Genomic DNA, 22685 nt, shown 5'->3' with positions numbered 1-22685 from the left:
TGAGCAGGCATTAAAAATGATGTGGGATGTTGATAATGTGCATTTAATGGCCATGCCACAGTATACCTACTATGTGTGTACAGAGTCTAGTTGGCAGAGTCAACAGTGCGGTTCACAGTTAGTGGGCCTTAACAGTTGGGGACAGGTGCTTGATACAGATGTTTGTGTGTCTCCTACGGGCAGCTGTCCTGGGTCGTGTCCATTGCGCTCCTGGCCACAGCAGCCACAGGAGGCAGCTATGCTAGCTACTAGCTCCACAGTAGCACACTGTTTGTTTACTGAGCCAGCCCACTACTGATGGCGTGAGTGAATGACCGACTAAGAGAGAGAGAGAGAGAGAGAGAGTGTGTGTGTGTGTGTGTGTGTGTGTGCGTGTGCGCGCGCGCACGTGTACATGTGTGTGTGTGTGTGTGTATGTGTGTGTGAGAGAGAGCAGTTGTCTATTGCTATTTATACCATGAGAATAAGCCGTGCAGGAGTTGTTTTGGTTATTTGTAATATGTAATTAAAATGCAAAGAATAGCGCTCGGGTTTAGCTTGGCAGTAGTCATGCCTTTAGCAGCTTTTTTTCATTAGCCAACTGGCTTGCTCATTTTTAATAAATCCGCCTGGCAACCAAGGAAAATGTTTTCACTGGTGCCATTAGATGAAGTTGCACTGTAATAGTTTCCGTTCTCTTCGGTGTCCTTCTTTAGCCTCTCTTGTTGGTGTGTGTGTGTGTGTGTGTGTGTGTGTGCGTGTGCGTGTGTGTGTGTGTGTGTGTTTTTGTGTGTATTGGCCACATCTCTGTCACGAAGCCCGAAGGCTCATCAATCATTCCCTTGCAATAATAGAATCGGGCCAAATCCATGTGAGAAAGTCTTCTCTAAGTATATAGATGCAGGACAACCTATCCCCATGAGTATGTGCATGCATGACTACATGTACGTGTATGTGTGTGACGAGAAAGAGTGGGAGTGAAAAGAGAGGGAGAGGGAGGGAAAGAGAGCAAGAGAGAGAGAGAGAGAGAAAGAGGGAGAGTCAGTGTGGGAGCTATGGACCACCCTCCTCATCCTGACGGGAAGTTGTTAGTTTAACCTGACAGCAAAGAATTTGGGAAACTTGGCAGGGCAGAGCAATGAGGGAGAGAGCAAAGCTCCCCTCTCTCTACATTAACTGTTAATAGACTGACCATTACCATTAGTCTAGTTTCTCTCTCTGCATTAACTGGGAACAGACTGGTTATTACCATTAGTCTAGTTTCTCTCTCTGCATTAACTGGGAATAGACTGGTTATTACCATTAGTCTAGTTTCTCTCTCTGTGTACATTAACTGTTAATAGACTGACGGTTACCATTAGTTTAGTGTCTCTCTCTACCGTGTACATGAACTGGTTAATAGACAGACCATTATCATTAGTGTAGTTTTTCTCTCTCTCTGCATTAACTTTTAATATTACCATTCGTTTTGTTTCTCTGTCTCAAACGCTCTCGTCTCTATTGTTGGCCCCAAGTCGTCTCCATTTCCCCCGCTGGCCGCTAGTACACAAAGCACTCGACTATTGAAGTACACAGTACTACACACGTACGGTCACAGTGAAATGTTACTGCGCGCCCACTCATTGCTGTGATATACTCTTATATCCCTCACCCCTCCTCCACCTCCCTCTGATCAGTTGTTCTTTGTGCTGAGCACTGAATGCATGCTCTGTGTGTCCCCCCCCCCATTCCCCCCCCCTCTCCCCTCAGACTCTCTACCTGTATCGGTTACACCTGAGTGTGTGTGTGTGGGGGGGGGGGGGGGAGGTCAGGTTACGGCCCGCAGAATAAGGGCGCCCCTTTGATGAGCACAGTCATGATGGGTGCAGGTACGGGCAAAGAGAAAGAGAGAGAGAGGGAGGGAGGGAGGGAGGAAGAGAGGAGATGAGATGGGGTCAGAGAGGTACGATGAGGGCTGACAGAAAAGAAAGGCTGTATTTGTGTCTGGAGTCAGTGCTGCTGCTGTGGTTTGTGCACCGCCTGCCCACCTCACCTGGGCTGAGTGTCCTCAAGCGCTGCCTGTGTGTGTGTGTGTGTGTGTGTGTGTGTGTGTGTGTGTGTGTGTGTGTGTGTGTGTGTGTGTGTGTGTGTGTGTGTGTGTGTGTGTGTGTGTGTGTGTGTGTGTGTGTGTGTGTGTGTGTGTGTGTGTGTGTGTGTGTGTGTGTGTGTGTGTGTGAGGTAGATAAGCCTCTGCCATGTGCATGGTACAAGAGGGCAAGCGTTTGGATGTGTTTGGATCATCTGTGTGTTGCCAAGGAGACTGTCAGTAGTTGTGTGTGTGTGTGTGTGTGTGTGTGTGTGTGTGTGTGTGTGTGTGTGTGTGAGGAAGAGTGAGGGAGCATGCCTCTGTGTGCTATGTGCATGTGTATGTGTTTTTTCTTCTCACTTGGTGAGGCTTGACTTACACTATTTGTTATGAGTACACTAAGATTGTAAGTGACCCTGTGTAACTGGCCTGTGTGTGTTTTTGTGTTTTGCAGGGGGGTAGTGTATGGAAAATGTCTGGAACGCTAGACTGGACTCCGTGGATGAAAAAGAGAAGGGCTTCAGTGCTGTGTGCTCTGGGTGCAGTACTGCTGTGCTGCCTACAGGGTGGTACCTGTCTCTCTGGTGAGTACTTGATCTCTAGACAATTACTTTTAACTCCATTCAGTGATAGGCTTACACCTGGCTGGCCGTCAGTGTTAGCTTGGATCCAGGTCCATTTCTACACTCTCAAGGGTTAAATTGACACTCTGGACTTTGCAGTGCATCTGCATGTCCTACAGCAGTGGTTCTCAAAGTGGGGTCCGGGGACCCCCAGGGGTCCTTGAAGGGGTACCAGGGGGTCCCCAGCAAAACGTGTTAGCGTGGCTATTTAAAAATAGCAGATATATAAAAGCCCACTGGTATCTGCTATTTTTTGTACATTTTAGAAGCATCTTGAATGTGTTTGGAACATTTTGAATAATTTAGATGTATTTTTTAACACACATCTTCTCTTCTGGGGTTCCCTGGCACAAAACACTTTCAGATGGGGGCGCGGCCAAATTCAAATACATTTGGTGGTCCTTGACATGAAAGAGTTTGAGAACCACTGCCCTAGAGCATTTGTCTGTTTTACTTGTTTATCTCTGATTTCTGCTGCCTATTTCTCCTCTCACCTTCTGTGTCTCTGACTTTTCTTTCTCTACTTGTGGCTGCTGTCTGCCAACGAGTGCTGCTTGCCTGACGTGTTTTAACATGTAAACAAATATGTAGCTGATCGGCTCTTGTTGCCTCAAATTCATGTTTTGATCAGAATCGTCCGTGACTCTTCATTGAGAGCACAGTACAAGGAAAAGCAAACAGATTCATATTCAGCCGACTGTATGCGTTCATTGTTTCGGCTGTGCTGACCGCGTATCCCATAACTCCTTCCTCTCTGTCAGACGAGGTGCCGGTGTTCGTCGAGGAGCCCCTGTCGGTGGTCCAGAAGCTCGGAGGCAGTGTGACCCTGCGTTGCAGCGCCAGCCCCGCCGCCGCCGCCAACATCAGCTGGCGCCTCAATGGCCAGGAGCTCGCCGACGGCGACCTGGGCACGCGGCTGGGGGCCGGCGTGCTTGTCATCCCCGCTCTCACCAACCTGACCCTGGGCAGATACCAGTGTGTGGCCAGCACCGGCGCAGGAGCCCTGGCCAGTGTGCCTGCTAACGTCACCGCTGCCAGTGAGTACCCACACTCCACACTAAGATAAACAAAACAAAACAAATGAAACGCACTCAAAGGAGATTGAACACTCAAAGGATTCCTTTGAATATTCACCAGAGAGTGCCTCAGAGTTGAATTTTCCTTGGATTGGGAACAAAAGCGCAATTAGACTTCGTCACAATGCTCCATGGTCAGACGACTGTTTACTACTCAAGAAGTAAACCATGTACTTTCCCCACTGCTAGTGACTAGTCTTATTCTGCTGACTATATAAAAAAAAGGCACAGCTACCGTTTAGATGCTTATTGGTTGAAATCCAGCATAATGGGCTCTCGGCATACTGTGGATCAGTGATGATGGCAGTATTCATTAGGTGGATCTGCGGTTGTTGGTTTGGAACCGCTTTTGTGCAGCGTCGACATTAAACCGCACAAAAAGCCCCTCGGTATGTCTTGACCTAATGGCAGCTAAAGGAAATGATTCTAGATGCAGACATTTTAGGGCAGCGCTGGAGTGAGTGTGTAGTACATTTGATACGTATCAGGGGACTCCAGGCAGGCTGAGGCAGTGTAACCTGAGCCTGAGCTGTGGAGGGGACCCTAGGGCTGGGGCCACTCAGAGTGGGGCTAGGGGCCAGAATGTGGGCTTGCACCCCCTCCCCTCCTCCTCCCACTGTCCCTCTGCTCCTCTGTTCCCCACAACACCACATTCCTCTCTACAGGGTTCGACAGCAGGGCTCGGCAGGAATTATAGTCCCCCATAATTGGGGAGGGGACTGCTCTGTGAGAGGGGGGGGATAGGTTGTGTGTGTGTGTGTGTGTGTGTGTGTGTGTGCGTGTGCGTGTGCGAGGTAAAGGTAAAAAGGATGAGCATACATAAGAGTGAATATCCCACTTATGCCTATGACTATGCTGTTCACCAAAAATAGCAGATTTTTCGGCGAGCAGCACAGTCTTATACTAAAGTATACAGGCAAGCACATGTTGAATATAGACAGAGGCCGCAAACAACTTCAGTCATTTGACCAACTGTGTTGTTTAGTGTGCATGTATAAGTTTGCCTTGGCTTGAGAAGCAGGAGGTGCTTTAGGCCAGTTGAGACAGGATCCTTACACACGATGAGACGTGATGTCACATTCTCTGTCTCCTTGAAGTCCTCCGTAAACCTCACAACACACGCACATTTCTCTCCCTTAACACATTTTTCGCTCTTCACCCTGTCATTCTCTCTTCCCTCCCCACCTCTCATCTTTTCACTTTCTCTGTTTTCGCTTTCTTTTCTCCTTATTCGCTCCCTTTTTTTTTCATTCTTCCTCTCGCTGCTGGCGACGTCAAGCTGTCACCTGTCAAGCCCTAGGTGTTTATGAGAGCGAGTGCAGAGAGGGGAGTGTCGCGGACAAACATCATATTGCGCGCACAAGGCATTGCATGTCACAGATGAGGTCTGATAAGTCTTATGAATCGGACTGAGGTAACCACATACGGAGCCAGACTATTTGTCCCCCTCTAATTTAATAATGACATTCTATCTCGCCTACCCCCAAACCACTAAAGCGGTCCCCCTCTGCAGGGAGTGTGTGAATGTGACTCTATTTTTATTTGCGTATAGTTTCCCTCTTAGTTATATACGCATATGTTTCCTCTGAGGCCCTGTGTGTGTACGTGTATGTATGTATGCATGATAGTTTGGTTCCAAGCCCTCCCTTCTATTTGACTCTAAAGAATCTAGTCTGGACTCTCTCTCCCCCACAGGGATCCTAACTGTTTAGGCATTATTTAAAACTCCCTGTTTGAATTCCTTTGTAGACAGCCAAGGTCCCTTTGCACCGCCCGTACACGGACAAACTCACACAAAGAGAGAGAATCGACACAATATGGATGCACAACGTGCTATACTGGACTTGACAACACAACATACACACATGCACACACACGCACGCACGGACACACACACACACACGCACACGCACCCCCCCCCCCCCCCCCCACCACATAAAGATGATGGATGCACTGTCTTTTTAGAAATATTTAAAGTCGGCCTTGCCAAGCAGTCCTGGGGTGGGAGGTCTGCTTCACTTTATAAATACCATCAATCCTCTTCTCGCATGGGGCCAGTAGAAGGATGCACGTACACGTACACACACACACACACACACAAAACGTTAAACGTGCAAGCTCACACATGTATGCGCACACACCTGAGAGGCACCCATGCGGGGCTTGTTCTTGTGAAGAATGCGGGGTGGGAGGACGCGGGGAGGTGCGGGTGGGTTTGATGCGGGGTGGGAGGATGCAAGGTGGTGGTGGGGGGTAGTTAAAAGGTGTAACTAGAGGAATTTGGTAGAAGCAGTGTGTGCGTGTGTGTGTGTGTGTGTGTGTGTGTGTGTGTGTGTGTGTGTGTGTGTGTGTGTGTGTGTGTGTGTGTGTGTGTGTGTGTGTGAAAGGGTGGCTGTAAAAACAAGAACTGATTGATTTAGCAAATGGAGCGTCACAGGCTCCACCCCCCCAACATACACACACAGAAACACGCACGCACACACACACACACACACACACACACACACACACACACACACACACACACACACACACACACACACTCTGTGTGACATGTCCTGGGATTCTCATCTTTTGGACTAGAGGTTGGAACGGAGTCGAAGCTATAATGTGTGTATGTCTGTAACTCTGTATGTATGTATGTGGGTAGTCCCATTAAAAGTCCCCCAGACAGTCGGAACAGGGGGACAGATCCAGCATGCATGGTGTATAGATCAGATATGGGGGAAACATCCTCCACCTCCAGTCGACCGCAGCAAAGGTGTTTATTCAGCGCGTTTGAGTCGAATCACAACGGTCTCCCTATCAGTTAAGATGCCGTGGCCTTAACTAAACTTTGCTCGTTGAGCTAGAACTGTGTACAAAGTCTCGTCAGCTGTCTTTATGTCTATACCAGCCCTACTGGGTCTCTCTCTCTCTCTCTCTCTCGGCCTGTTTGCCAGAGAGAGTCGACGGTCCAAGAAAAACAATCCCGCCACTAGCACCTCTGGAAAGAGTGGAGCGCGGCCATGTTTGTCAGGAATAAATCAACAAAGGCTGGTCGACATTTAATTAGGTTCTAGGGGAAATTTTATTTACCTTCCATTTCACATTTGGACTCCTTCACGACGGGTATGATCATTTGTTACAAAGTTTTCACACACCCATTCGTTCTCACTCCCCTCCCCCCCGTTCCCCTCACTAATTTACACTCCATCACTGCCTCTCTTGTATTACTTTTTTTGTGGTTTTCGTTTTCAAAATGGCGGCGTTTTTTTGCCACTCGTAGGTTGTGTTTTTGTTTTGTTTCTCCGAGTAGCTGCGCTCGTTTCCTCGCAAAATCCAAACCGGTTATCTTTCCCTGAAACTCTAGAGGGTGGACACCTCTCACCTTCGACCCCGTGTACAGGCCTCCAGGCCCCCATATGGGGGCTTAGGGGTCGGGGGTCAGATGAGTGTCTGTGCCTACGCAGACTGTGTGTCTGTGGGATAGAGTCACAGCACACATGGCCCCCAGTAATCCCACTCCCCCGTCCTGTTCCCATAGAACCTGAACCCAGCCAGCCAGCCAGGGCCAGGCCTCTTCCCCCATTATAGTATTTATAGACACAATTAATAAAATCCAAATGTATCACTGCCAGGATAAGCTATAGCAATGCTACAAAACTGCTGAAATGTATTATTGTACAGAAGAACTGTAATAATTGTAATTTTCCACTTCTAAGGCTCTATACGGACCATGTACAGTATATTGTCTTGTATGTAATTCACACTGCATTAGGATGACAGATAAATAAATGATAGATATTATCTATTAGATAATCACAGGTAGATAATGTGTCGGTATGGACTGTGGGTTGACGTTAGTCTTCCTTGTGTGTGTGCGTTGCAGAGATGCGTGACTTTGAGCCTGATGACTATCAGGAGATTGAAGTGGACGAAGGGAACACGGCCGTCATTGAGTGTCACCTCCCGGAGAGCCAGCCCAAGGCCCATGTCCGCTACAACGTCAAACAGGAATGGCTGGAAACCTCCAAAGGTACGGCGCTGAACTACGTCTCCCTGCTCTCTGGTGGCTGTTCGCTAGCTGTTTCCCTCCTCACTATCTCTCTTCGTGACATACTGGAATGCTACAGTATACAGCTACAGCACTATCAGGGCCATCATAAAACCAACGATAATAAGGGAGTTATCTGCAGAAGGTTGAAACATGGGAATACTCTTGTTTATTTTTCAACCATTTATTTCTAAGTTGTCTGGCGGAGAGAAAGATAAAAAAAAATAAGAGCTGGTATGCTGATGATGCCCGGGAGCTGTAGGTACTGATATCTGTAGATTATCTGGAAGCAAATGAGTACCATACTGAGAAGCATTCCTTGCCTCTTCCTGGTCAAACTCTACGGTGCCACCGTGTGGCAGATGCTGACAGAGCAAGTTGTGTATTTGACAAGCCGCACTGTAATGGCACATCTCACTCATGTTACACCCTCCGCCTCTCCTACAATACGGGTATTCTCTACTCATTCGACCCATTGTTTATCTGTTGTGTTTGAATAACAACACTGATCTGCTTCCCCTTTTGAGATGATTGAAAATGGAAACAACTTGACTGTATCGTTGTAATCGAGAATAAACCGTCACACTGGCCTGGCCGTGGCTTATGTGTGGATTAGTTGTGTGTACTGTTTTTGTTTTAAAAGGCTAATTATGTGTTTTCGCTCGTAGGGAACTACCTCATCATGCCATCAGGGAACCTGCAGATCGCCAACGCCACGCAGGAGGACGAGGGGCCCTACAAGTGTGCTGCCTACAACCCTGTCACTCACGAGGTCAAGACCTCTACCTCGGCTGACCGACTGCGCATTCGCCGTGAGTCATCCACACACAATTCACCATTGCCTACTTTTCACCTGTGCACATTGTAATGCATTATCATGTATAAAATGTACTATATACATTTTTATTTGACATAGTGTTGTTGAACATGCAACTAAACAGTCCATAAATAATCATATCGGGTAAAACTTGGACTGGCGGAATCCAAGGTGTGACTTGCTCGTAAAGCCTAATATCACCACGATGCTCTTCAAAAATAACATCACTATGGGGTTTTCATCATAATAAGAATTCATTTATAAAAAGCGCAAATAAATTATCTACAAGCTCACTTTTTTTGTTGTTGCTATTTTTAAAATAATTTGAAAGTATGAGTTCTGCGTTCCCGGAACTTAAGAGTTGGAACCACCACCTGAGCAGGGCCCAAAATAGGCCCTGAGAACCATATCTGAACCTGAGCCGTAGTGTATGGAAACAGATCCAGAACCTGTGAAATACGTTTCATGGCACGGCACAGTTCACTTAGTTCTTGTAGTCGAAAAGAGCCTTAATCCATTGAGACCTGAGGCCGATTCTACAAATGACTTCTATATCAGTGGTTCTCATACTTTCAAGCACGTCACTTTGTGCCGAACTTGTATATCTGCTAGTTTTGAATAGACAAAAATCTAAATTGACACAGATGCTTTCCCGGTTTTAATGTGTAAGTTCACTTGCCCTGGCCAGGTTCCACGTCGGAGGCTGCTCGGATCATTTACCCTCCAACACCTCGCTCCATCATGGTGACCAAGGGCCAGCGTCTGGTGCTGGAGTGTGTGGCCAGCGGCTTCCCCACCCCGCATGTCACCTGGGCCAAGGACGGACAGGACCTACGCTCTCATAACAACACGCGCTTCCTGCTCAGCAACCTGTTGATCGACGCGGCAGGCGAGGGCGACTCGGGGACCTACGTGTGCCGCGCCGACAACGGCATCGGCTCGGACGCCTCTGCCACCGTTCTCTATGACGTGCAGGTGTTTGGTAAGTAAAAGGCCAAGGGCCCGTACGTTTTTGTATAAATACATGTGCAGGTATGTGTCGAGAGTTGGGAGTAAGTACTTTAAGTCCTCCTTCTGGTTTTAATATTCTCTCCGTCAAATGATTTGTTTTGACTGTTTGATAATATTCTGAAGAAAGGATTCATTTAACACAGCTTTCACTATGCAGTTGGGTTAATTTTGCTTAAGCAAAGCCATGTTCACTTGGACGCCTCCGGCTGCAGGATTTTACATGAGTGGAGTTTTATTTGCGTCATGGATTTGATGATTAGCCAGACTCCTGGCTCCTTGGCGGGCATAGAACACAGGGTTGTGTGTGTGTGTGTGTGTGTATGCGCGTGCTCACACCCGTGCATGTGAGCATTATAGGACTGGGTGGCGTTGTGTAAGAATGAGTGCATGGAGACAGCACGCTAGTGTGCAGCAGCAGGACTTGATTGAGTACGTCTAGGTTATGGATGACTGTTTTTACAGTGATTTTGTGTGTGAGCGTGTGTGTGTGTGTGTGTGTGTGTGTGTGTGTGTGTGTGTGTGTGTGTGTGTGTGTGTGTTCTGGGCTTGTCTCTCAGCAGCTGGCCTTAATTAAAGCCAGAGTACTTTTGCAGCTCTAATGAGCGCTGCCTCCCCCTGATTCACAAGCAGCCAACCATCAACTAGCTGGCCTGGCTTACCACACCCCTGTCATACTACCTTTACACACACACACACGCACACGCACACGCAGACACACACACACACACACACACACACACACACACACACACACACACACACACACACACACACACACACACACACACACACACACACAAAGGCAGGCATTCACACTCGAGTGCAAATATGCCCAGACACATACACAATGTTGGTACAAAAGAAACAAAGCATCCATGCACACTAGTCTGTGTCTCTAATCCACCCTCTCTCCTCTGTCTCTCTCTCAGAACCTCCTCAGGTGACGGTGGAGCTGCAGCAGCAGGACGTGTCGTGGGGGGAGACGGTGCGCTTCAGCTGCCAGGCCCGGGGGAAGCCGGCTCCGTCCGTGGTGTGGCTCCACAACGCCCGGCCCCTGGCCCCGTCGCCACGCCACCGCCTGTCGGCCCGCGTGCTCCGCGTGTTCAACGTGGGCCCCCAGGACGACGGGCTGTACCAGTGCATGGCCGAGAACGGGGTGGGCAGCTCGCAGGCGGCAGCCCGCCTCGTCACTCTTCCAAGCGGTGCGTAACCCAAGCAGACGGTTTTTTTTATTGATTGAATACTTTATTAACAGTTTGCAAAGACAAGCACAGGGAAGTACAGTTCAATACAAGGTCTGTTAAGAGTATGTTAAAGCCAAGAAAGCACTATGGCTTATTTCCATTGGGGTCCTTTGTACTCATCAAAATTCATCAAAAACATGTGTTGTAATTAATCGCAAACCTCCCCCTAGAGGCCTTTTGATGCTGACTGTTGACGTTCATGGTGTTTTTTTAACATGTTTTTATTTCTTATTTTAGCAGGGAATCCATCACGTGGGAAGTTGCCTTCAATACTGCGGCCCCTCAGTCCAGACAAGGTGCTCAGAGAGCAGCCCCCGGTGAGGCCCGGGCCCTCTGGTACCCTTCTGCCCCTAGATTGCTCGGAACTCCCGGGGCAAATCTCCCCAGCAGATGCCCCCATCATCCTGAGCCAGCCACGCACAGGCAAGGCTGACTTCTATGAGCTCACCTGGAGGCCCCGTCATGACGGAGGGGCCCCCGTGCTGGAGTACATGGTCAAGTACAGAAAGGTACTGCAACAAAGCTCACTGCAAGACAGGTTCACCCACAAATCAGTGCATTATATTTAGAACCATAGTTTAGAGACAAGAGTCAGAACGATATGTATATTATTTGACTTAGTACATTAGTATTAGCAGTTATGTAGCTAATATGTCCACTTTTTAACCAACTTTCAATCTAGTGTCCCTATTTTTTCATGTCATTACATGAAAACATAAAAACTTCTCAAATAGCACATGTACAAGCTGAGCTTGTAGATTAAAGCTTGAAACTTTTTGAATAGTGCTTAACACATTGAATGCCAAAAACGGTCCGGACCGTTTTTGAGGGTCCAAACGAGAAGTGCCGAAAACGGTCCGGACCGTTTTTGACCCAATTCTATTTTTATACATGTGGGCCACGTGGGGCGCTAAAACGAAACTTTGACATCACCCAAGCAGTTTCTGAGAAGAAGAGGCTGGATCTGGCTCCATGTCAAAAATCCTTCCGGTCGGCGTTTTCAATGTTATCTCCTTGATTAAAAGCTTAATATCTCCATTTCTTTTTAATGTGGTGGAAACGAGCCGTTTTCGATCGGCGATCACGCTGCAATGGAGGGTCGCGTTGGAAATATTATTGTTCCAGGCGTTAGTCGGGACCCTCCGCCGTCTCGCACGCACGCTTTGTTTACATGCATTTCCGCGTCGGGGCTTCTCACAGCACGAAATGTATAACGCAAGTGAATGGAAGAAATGCTGGCACTCAACGTATAATATTTTAATAAACCTCTGGCACCCAATGTGTTAACTCTCTCAGTGCCAATGAAAATATTCTTTTATTGCGAACCATGCCAACTTTTTTCTTTTTCTTTTTCAAAGTAAAAAAAAAGTGCTTAGGAAGCGAGATACAGCCTTTTTCAGTTATAGGTTAAACAAAGAGTGGATGGAGCTGCAAATCTTCAGATAATTATATCTTGGGTTCTGAACACTTTTTTCAAAATTAAAAAAAAAAAATTTTACTCGGGATTTCTCGTTCTGGCACTGAGGGTATAACCCTAAAACTCGGGATAACTCGGGGTCTGGCACTGAGAGAGTTAAGTGGTTAAATAAAGTTATTTGTTTATATTTCTTTGCTTTTTGAAGTGATTAAAACATTTTGCACTTTTTGTTAAAACGTCAGTAAAAATAAATTGCACTTTTTGTCGAAACATCAGTAAAAAAAAAATTACTTTTTGTCGAAATATCAGTCAAAACATGGTAATTGGGGGTCTAGGACTCTCCGGGATTGGCATTGCACTCAAAGATCTGCTTATCAGTTGGGCTCTATTAGAGACAGCGCCATCAATAACATACTGCAGTTAGCCCCTCTCTGTTATTTCCATTCTAAGCCCTCTTTCTTTTGCTCTTCCAGCTGGGAGACCCCCTGGCCGAGTGGACGTCCAGCAGTATTTTAGGCTCTCTCCACAAGCTGACTCTGGCCAAGCTGCAGCCAGACAGCCTGTATGAGGTGGAGATGGCTGCCAGGAACTGTGCTGGACTGGGCCAGCCTGCCATGATGACCTTCAGAACCGGCAAAGGTAAGGCACCCTTCTGATGCACCTGCCACACGACATAAATAGACGAAATAGACACAGGCTCTCCAGGCACATGCAGCATACTGCTAGCTCACTGGCAATGCTTCCAGTCTCTCCACATGCATGGTAGCAATACAGTTATTAGTTATAATTACAATTATTTAACCACAGCCTAATAAAATACAAGATGCACTTTTAAATTTGGCTTAACGACATTCAAAAAAATGTGTGGTTTATGTGGGAGGAAGACAACACCTGAATTCAATTATCCTGATTGTTTTACCTGGGTTTTCCTCACAGGTCGCAGGGGTCCAGGAGGGCACGATCCCCCAAAAACTCCTGCTATTCCATCGCCCAGCCTCTCACGTAAGTCATCTGCTCACTCAAGGCCTGTACTGTCTCCTCTGATTAACAGCTCCGTTACATCCTCTGTTTCTACTGTGCTAACTTCACCTCGACTATATGCCCTTCATAGCTATCAACTGCTAACCCTTCTCCTAACTAACATACGCATTTCTCAATCTCTCTTTTCATTTCCCTCACTGAAGGATGAGATTACAGTAAGTGATTGTAGATGTATTCTGCTTCTTTAGCATTGTCATTTTTTCCACTGTCAACAATGGTGATTCTTATTTTTATTTTTATTGCCATTTTTGTGTATATCTGACGTGACTTCTCTTTACTCCGCAGCCCCCGAGGCCCCCGACAAGCCCACGATCTCCACGGCGACGGAGACGTCTGCGTATGTGACCTGGATCCCACGCGGCAACCGCGGGTTTCCCATCCAGTCCTTTCGGGTAGAATATAAGAAGGTGAAGAAGGCGGGGGAGGACTGGGTGACCGCTGTGGCCAACATCCCCCCATCGCGTCTCTCCGTGGAGATCACAGGCCTTGAAAAAGGTGGGTGTCCACCCTGCCTGGTTACTGGTGTTTTCAGGCTCACGTTAGCCACTTTAAACCTGGTGTCCCTATTTTGGGCATGTCATTATAGGCAAATACTTTCACAAATTACAGTTGATTTTTGTCCAAAATATCAGATCCATAAACTAAGCTCACAACGCTGCAATGCATTATGAGCTTGTAGATCAGCTATATTCCCTACACTGTTGCATGACAAAGTATAAAATAGGGCCAGAGTGGTTATGCTATTCACCGTATTTATTCAAAAGACTGCACTGCATCACTGCCATTATCATCAGCCACATCACAAGCTTGTGTTTGTCCATGTGCGTGTGTCTTTGTGTGCACGTAGGATGTTGTACCATATAATTACAATGATGATGTTGTCCTACATAATTACATTCCCAGGACCCCGAGGCTCATCCACATAATGAGTGTTGTTATAGTCATTTGAGTAATTGCCGCCATCAATCAGAACCATAACCAGATTGCAATCAGCATTTCACTTAATTTCTTTAAAGAAAAACGTAAAGCAAACCGATGTCATTATTTGCCAACACAACTTAACACAACAACGAAAGCCGTTTTGTGTGCAGCTGTGGCACCTAGAAAAATTATGTACAATAGAGATTAATGAGTTCTATTTATCTTCCCTGTAGGTACATCTTATAAGTTCCGCGTTGTTGCGGTGAATGTTATCGGCTCCAGTCCACCCAGCGCCCCATCTAAGGCCTACACAGTGGTGGGTGGGAGGACCAACGAACGCCCTATAGATGGACCGTACATCACGTACAACGAAGCCATCAACGAGACCACCATCATCCTCAAATGGACGGTGAGTAGCCGAGAGAATATGGTAAAGTCTGTATGTGCAAATGAATGCAGATGATGGATGAAAATGAACCCATTCAAGAGAGTTTAAGTATGCGCTCACTAAAACGAAAATGCTGATAAATGTGACTAATTTGTAAAATGTTTTTTTCCTCCCACCAGTACACTCCACACAACAACACTCCCATCTACGGCTTCTACATCTACTACCGGCCCACGGACAGCGACAATGACAGCGACTATAAGAAGGACGTGGTGGAGGGAGACCGCTACTGGCACTCCATCACCGACCTGCAGCCTGAGACGGCCTATGACATCAAGATGCAGTGCTTCAACGAGGGAGGAGAGAGCGAGTTCGGCAACGTGGTGATCCTAGAGACCAAAGGTAAGGCCATTCTTTGTGAATGTGATCATGACTTTTAACTGGAGCTCGTACATCACTGGATTTGTTAGGTTATTGACACACTAGTGCTGGCCTTAATGGCATTTTTTAGGCTTCAAACTTTCGGTGGTATTTGCGAACGAACCTTTAAAGTAAGTAAACAAACTCTCTGAGAAGTCCATGTTCCTTGATTATGGAAATATAACTGTATGGAAAGATTTCCATCGTCATAATCATTACTTGTTAATCTTCACCGCTTCTCTTTCTTTTAATGTATCCTGCCCTGTCATTAGCAACTCTTTGCTAGTGATGCTAAGCTACCAACCATCATCACTTGCGGTCTGTGCTAAATCTCCCTAATTAGTATGAAGTTCAGATTAATCCATGTTCAGTTATACCGCCTCTGAACACTTCAGACTCATATCTCCTAACCACCCCAGGATATACTGTAATGTCCTGAACATGAAACTTAATCCAGTGTCACCAGGTTTCCCTCAGTACATGTGTAGAGCCTAGTTTCTATTTACTGCTCAGATCCGGGCTTGAGCCCGCCCACTGTATCTGGTAATTTGCAAACACACATACGTAGGCTACATGCACGCACACAGACCGTTTCCGTTTCTCTCTAAACCAGATCACTTTAGAAAAGTGCAGAGTAGCCTCGCGACAAAATAAGTCACCCAACATCTGTTCTCTAGGAAGATTAACCCCAAACACCCCAAAGATTAGGGGGAGACTTTTATCTGTTCAACAACCCTGCTGTGGACACATGCACATTTATTCTGGAACTATCGGAAGATAATGTTTGGATGGTGTTGAATAAGATACTATATGACTATTATACATATTCTAAGAGTGCAAGAGACTATTCAATGAAAACTGGGGGAAACTGATGGAATACAGAACCCAACAAGATGACATTACCAACCATATCGGATATATAAAATGTATGAAATTAATACTTGTATATGATATGTAACCGCAACACTGAAACTGTAAAAAGAAAGAATGCAATAGAAATGTTAGCGGACAAAAGAAAAACAAATGCCCATGGTATAGTCGATGGTAAGGTTAGTTCATTTGACTTTTCTTTCGTCTTTTACAACATACTGTATGACATTATTTGATGACATAGTAGGCTACAGTATGGCTTTTTTTGTTACAACGTATAGCATGACGTAATGGTGCACATATTTCTTAACTATCATGTCGACTAACCCCCTGTTTCATCCTCAGCTCGTCCTAACCAACATCGGCCTCCTACGTCCGAGTCTCCATCTCACGGGCCAGAGCACGCCGGTGGCCCGGTGCCCCGGCCCAGTGACCTGCCCTACCTCATCGTGGGCGTCGTGCTGGGTGCCTTCGTCTTCATCATCGTAGCCTTCATCCCCTTCTGTCTGTGGAGGGCTTGGGCCAAGCAGAGTGAGTTGAGAACGATGCTACGTTGGCAAGACTTATATTACACAGTCTATGCTTTCCCTGTCCTAATGGATTAATACTGTGACAATGTGTGACTGTGTCACATAATGTTTAAATGTCATTGTGTCCATCTTCTATTGTTTTCAGAACAAACGACTGACCTGTGTTTCCCGGCTGTGGCTGCCCCCGTGTCCTCCTGCCAGTACACCATGGTTCCCCTTCAGGGGCTGGCACTGGTCGGCCACTGCCCGTTAGACCCTCACATGGCCCAGCCACACGCCGTATATCCTCCTAATGGGGAATACACTCCCAACGGGAAACCCCACTATCCCATGCACTGTCATCCAGGACTGCACCAGGTATACCATACTTCATTAGAGGTCAAGGAAAGTTAAAGTAATCATATATACAGTCGATTGTCATTCCTTACCACACTACTTCAAATCAATCCCATGACTGCATTCTCTTTTTATTTGATGGGCATTTCTTATGTAGCTTTTAACTAGACACTTACCAGTATTTGTTTTTTTCTGCAGGAGGAAGTGGATTGTGATATGGAATGTGACACATTGTTGCCACAGACAAATGGACACCTGCCCATCTACCGCTACTCTCCCAGGTACATCTAAATGGGAATTGTCTGTCTAGTGTAACCGTTGTAAGATTGTACATTATGGTGCAGTTATGTTAGGATACAATAAATGTTTAAAAAAAGTCCACTGCAAGTCTGTTGACATTCAAGTGGTATTTACATCATACTGGTGATACATCAGACACATATTCACAATATACCATCCTACAATATCGATACAATATAATATAAAAAACCATTCCAATATACATATATCTACAAAAATACTATTTTCACTATCTCCCATAGTGGCCTTGAGCATCATGGACAGGATTGCTGCTTTCCTGATGACTCCACTCTTCAACTCCTGGACCCCTGCGGTCAGCCCGTCAGCTCACAGGACCTGGGGGGTGATCCTAACTTTTACGACGGGGACACAATAGAGGAGGATGGCTTTGAAGGTACGAGTCCACTTAGAGGCGTTCTAATTCAGTGGTTCTCAACCTGTGGGTTGAGAACCACCCAGATGACAGTGAAGTCACAATTTAAGGACTTTTAATACCTTTTTAATACCTCAAAAAAGTATATACCATCAAAAGTAATCAACAAACTATACTATAAAAACTGGTCAAACACTGGCCAAATTGTCAAATAATTTTAAAAAGAGGCAAACATTGAGCAAATAGTCAATCTACAAGCTTCGGCTCAAGCTACAAGAGCTTTGGCTATTTTCACAATATGTACTGTACTGTATCTGTGGAACCGAGTCAAACTAAATCTAATGCCTCAACTCCTACAATTCCAAGTGCTGTTCTAATTGGTCAGTGAATAAAATAGTCCATTTCATTGACACATCTGTAGTATGACTAGTCTCACAATTTATGATGATGTTAATATCATGTAGAATGTAGTGAGCCCAACATCTAGTGTTTTTCAACGCCAGTACTTACATAAATAACACTAAAGCTGCACTGGAGAGTTTTCACTCTTGGCAGCGTGGCAGCGAGAGGTTTTTTGCTACTGGTCATGATGCCAGACCACTGAAGCTCATTGTGGTAAATGTACAGCATATGAATCTGGGGGACGTTGGGATAGGCTGATGTTATGAAAAGTATTCAAACGTTGATGGGTTGAAAATGTCTCAGGTTAAGCACCCCAGCATCCCTATTCTGGGGGTGAACATTCACCAAAAATAGCAGATCCACAAGCACAAGTAGTAATGTAGATCAGCGTTTTTTGGCAAAGAGGTTTGGTCTGTGGGAAAAAGAGCACACCAAGTATGGAGGCAGCTCATGTCCAGTTTACTAAGTATAGAGGGTTTAAAATGTGTACCAGTTAGTACACTAACTGCCCAAAGAGTAATTTCCTGACTTTAAAGACACAGGACAATATTGTCTGATATTGCTACTATACACAATTTGCAAAGTGTGACCAAATCATCACAAACCAAGGGTGAATGAGGGAACACAAGACATGGACGGTCATTCGGTCAATGAACAGCAGCTTTATTGGCCACGTAGCAAATGGAGACTTCTTGGCTCCCAGCTGAGTGTAAACTGGAAATCGTAAATTCGGTCACCGAGTGACAATAACACAAAATTAGACTGTCCACTGTCGAAAACAAATGACAGGCCCGGTGCCAGCTTTCTCACCCAAGAGTGTGTGTGGTCTCAAGCCAGGACCCAGCCTCACTGCAACAGAGAACACAACAGGATTAGGTCTATTAACCCATTCAATCCGGGGACGTATCTCTCTGAAAAACTATTGTTGCTATCAGTGGTGTTCAAACTTTTTCTTGTCAAGGACCCCCAAAATGATATGTTTTTGGCCGCCGATTCCCATCAAAATATGTTGTTATTTGTATACTAAAGTGAGTTGTGCAGTATTGCTTTCAAGTAGTAGAGGATACGTTGTCAAATAAAGTGCAGGATTGATTATGAATGGTCGCAAGTTTGGTTATCAAGTAACTTTTTTTTTTTATTGTGCTTGAAGGATGGAAAAGTAGGTCAATCTCTTATGGCCAATGGAAGGTTATTCCATGTCGAACAACGCAGGAAGTTGCTGACTTGTCCTCATCTCCTCCCGTTTGTCCATGTAGAGCCAGCTCCCTGTCCGATGTCACCTGTGGAGGATGACGGGAACTTCACTGCGTCAGCGACAATACCACAACCCCAACATGCAGGAATACAGGACATCAGCATCCTCCCAAGTGAGGCGTCCCCCGAGGACAATGGGACAGTGGACTCAACAGATGCTTGAGATGCTTGAGTCGGACAAAAGCAAAAAGAGAAAAGTATTTATTTTTGTATCACAGATATTTATATATTTATGCTTTTGTACATAAAAAAAGTGTTTGTTATACTGTATATAAGGTTATTTTCATATTGAAAAAAAAGACTATTAGCACATACTCCCCACTACATTATGGACAAAGGGAGTATGATGGTGTGATGCTGTACTCATGCTGTAATCTCAAGTCATGTCTGCATTTCTTGGGGAGGGAAATGTGTCTGATATTCCTTATGTGAAGATCAGTCAGGGGAACTTGAATCTGGAAGGGACTTCCTCTCGTGTCAATACAGCTAATGTGTCTCATGAGCGTACATCAGCAGCAGCCCTTCAGATATAGACTCTCGTCACTCCTCAAATCATTCCTTGCAGACCTCCATCCTCCCTCTTCACGTATAAACGTCAGTGCTTTTATGCTTCAGTGGAAAAACCTTGTGCGTCATGCTGCTAGACAAAAATGCCATATTTTCGACTGGAAAGTGTCTACACGATTTGCGTAAATGCTTTTTCAGTCATTTTCGTCTTAACATGTCGTCACATGACACTTTCGCTGAAGCATGAAAGCTTTTACATACGCAGAAAACAAAAGGGACCACTTTGACGATCCAGATGCTGTAAAGTCTAATTTACGCTCCATCGCACACGCCGAAAATGGCAGAGCTACAAGCTCACAACGCGATGCATCCGCGGCACGTTGTGTGACGTTGTAGGTCGGCCATTTTTTACGTGCGACGAAGTGTGAATCAGGCTTAATTCTGTGCTGCTCCCATCTCTTCCAACTAAAAGTTTCTTCTTGTCACATCACACAAGTTTACAGGTGTAAAAGAGTGGGTGAAATGCTTTTTTTAGTAAATCTCCCACCAATTGCAGTTACAACATACAGTAGATTATAAGAAAAGGAAAATGTCAGATAACGAAACCAATAAAATGTTCAAGTGTTGCTTTACCGAGATTTCAAGGTACATCTGTCTGTCTACCATTGTGTATAGAAGTAACACAAATGTATTGTGCATCATTAACAAACTACCGGTATTAACAAATGTATGCAACATAAAAGCATTCTGCTTCAGTAGTTTGTAGTGTTCAAAAGAGATTATATATTGTATAGTTATTTATTTTTTAGGAGCCTTTTTTTATCACTGAATGGGAGAGATTCTGGAAGACATTTTCTACTCAGTCACAGATAAGCTGAATTAAAGTTTTTACACTAAAACCACTTCTGTTTACCATTTTTCTGGTCACCAAAATACTGCTAAGTGAGGGATTTTTGACAGGTGCGTCAGTATTATTCTTCCCTTTATAAACTGGTGAATAAGTATTAGCCTTTGTCAGAGGCATCTGAGATCTATATGAAGGAGCTCCTGAATCTGTATTTCCCTTATTGGTGTAGCTGTTATGGTTACACAGGCTGGAGCACTATTGCATGTAAATAAAGCTTATGAAATCAATCATATTCCTCTGTGTACTATTTTCTTTCTTTGTACAATAAAATGTGACTTGCTAGTCTTGGTCTGAACATATAGTTAATATGGTTATCATGCCTTCATATAACTGCAAACACACATTTTGAACTTTGAGATGGATTTCCCCGTTACTCCTACAAACTTAGAGAAATCTGAATTGCATTCATCATATAGCAGATTTTTTTTTTAATAACCATACAGTTTTGAAATTATAACATTTTAAACCTGTAAAATTTTACATAAAAAAATCTAAATTGGCTTAAGCCATTTCGGATACTTTGAGCTTTGCGATGCAGTCCTACTTTCTTACCACCAGGGGATGCCATAAATGCAAAACGTTTATATTTCTTTCTGCCTCCCATGAAGGTCTCTCAAATATAACCTGTTGGAAATCTCTCCCTAAATCAGACAAAAACAATTATACCGAATGGCCAGATAGTGGCAGTATAAAAGTAAACTACATTTTGGTCTCTGAGTCTGTGCTCAGGAATGTGTCAAAAACAAAAAAATCTCCATGAATTCAAGGCTTCATGGAGTGTGAAAATAAGTATGACACTTCGACACAGAGCTGAGGCCTGCGATCGAATCTGGGACGTATGGTTTGCTAGGCAGGCTCTCTAACCATTCAACTATGGCTACATCATCAGCAGTGATTCTAAGGCAGTTCTACTATGTAACAGTAAAGGGGTTCAGGGGAAACCAGCAAAATGAGGAATAATATAATAAAAGACTGTCTTGCTAATAGTAATAAAGCGTCATGTCTCTCATTGTTTTTACAATGTACTTTATATTATTTAATACATTATGCATTAATACAACACCCATACGCCGTGCATACGCCGTCCATACGACGTCCGAGTCAGACCTCAGCAGCTGTTTTGCCAAAAATACATTGAAACGACGTCGACACACGTCTGACTCGGACGTCGTATAGACGGCGTATGCACAGCGTTTGGGCGTTGTTGTATTCTGTGCCCAGTGGGTAGAGAGTAGCCTGGTAAACCCTCCCTCCGGAAATCTCAATTCCATTTCATTTCAGGAGTGAAATGGAATTGAGATTTCCGGAGGGAGGGTTTACCAGGCTAGGTAGAGAGAGACATCTGTTGAAAAGACACGTCTTTGTGCAACTTGAATTATGGATTTTTAATTGCATTTTAAGTTTTAGATGGCTTTTCCCAACCCCGTAGCCTAACGGTGAACACCAGTGATATTGTAAGTTTATTAAGTGGAATTCATAATTCATAATTGTCAATTATTGTTTCCCCCCTTCCTATAAATGTAAGGCAAGTTTTAGATTCATCACGCACAAACCTTACATTTCCCCACCAACATAGAGCTATCAGTAATTTATCTACATAATGTATATTACACAATAAAAATATGCTATGAATAACTATGTTGTCAGTGCCGTTTATAAAGCCCTGCATAGACTTTTTTTTCAGCCAGCAGGTGTCGCGGCAACAACATGAGACCAAAATACTTGATAGTCACGTGACTTTTTGCGTGTCATGTGAATACAATTTATTAAAATCTTTTGAAAATAGCAGATCTACAAGATGCGATGTGTTGTGAGCTTGTAGATCGGCTATTTTCAAATAGCCAAAGTTTAAATGGGGCTGAAGTGGTTAATGTATGTTTTGTAATAATAATCAAAATTTACAAAGTAACTAGTAACTAAAGTTTTCAAATAATTGAAGTGGAGTAAAAGTAAAATATTTCGCCCAAAAATACATAAGTCGGTTAGTTCACGTTTTAGTTTCAAACCATTTGAGAAAGTCATCTTCTATCACTGGTAAACATATTGAGATTTCTCCAAATTGGAGAAATCTCACTTCATAATTACCTACACAACTCAACACATGTACGTTACTCTGAACTTTGACCTTCCACCAAACAATTCCTCAGTAGGTCAGGTCACAATCACCT

The 22685-nt window shown here is 44.8% G+C and overlaps 1 protein-coding gene across 2 annotated transcripts in view; it reads left to right on the top strand.

The window, feature by feature from the left end:
- boc (BOC cell adhesion associated, oncogene regulated) overlaps window positions 1-20744 on the top strand; it is a 32087-nt gene extending 11343 nt beyond the window's left edge. The window contains exons 2-18 of one of the 2 annotated variants that reach the window (XM_080417926.1): window positions 2499-2628; window positions 3429-3704; window positions 7615-7761; window positions 8448-8591; window positions 9285-9578; window positions 10537-10809; window positions 11092-11360; window positions 12742-12907; window positions 13205-13270; window positions 13595-13804; window positions 14464-14639; window positions 14798-15020; window positions 16254-16439; window positions 16584-16795; window positions 16973-17055; window positions 17317-17468; window positions 19106-20744. In XM_080417926.1, coding sequence (XP_080274052.1) covers window positions 2517-2628; window positions 3429-3704; window positions 7615-7761; window positions 8448-8591; window positions 9285-9578; window positions 10537-10809; window positions 11092-11360; window positions 12742-12907; window positions 13205-13270; window positions 13595-13804; window positions 14464-14639; window positions 14798-15020; window positions 16254-16439; window positions 16584-16795; window positions 16973-17055; window positions 17317-17468; window positions 19106-19266 — 3150 coding nt within the window. In that variant the 5' untranslated portion in view covers window positions 2499-2516 and the 3' untranslated portion in view covers window positions 19267-20744. Of the gene's footprint in view, window positions 1-2498; window positions 2629-3428; window positions 3705-7614; window positions 7762-8447; window positions 8592-9284; window positions 9579-10536; window positions 10810-11088; window positions 11361-12741; window positions 12908-13204; window positions 13271-13594; window positions 13805-14463; window positions 14640-14797; window positions 15021-16253; window positions 16440-16583; window positions 16796-16972; window positions 17056-17316; window positions 17469-19105 lie in introns of both variants that reach the window. The other variant, XM_080417925.1, reaches the window with a different exon arrangement.
- Window positions 20745-22685: the final 1941 nt, after the last annotated feature.

This window comes from Gymnoscopelus braueri, assembly GCF_963280865.1.
Source record: "Gymnoscopelus braueri genome assembly, chromosome: 21".
NCBI lineage: Eukaryota > Metazoa > Chordata > Actinopteri > Myctophiformes > Myctophidae > Gymnoscopelus > Gymnoscopelus braueri.
This window is presented reverse-complemented; position numbering and strand designations above follow the sequence as displayed.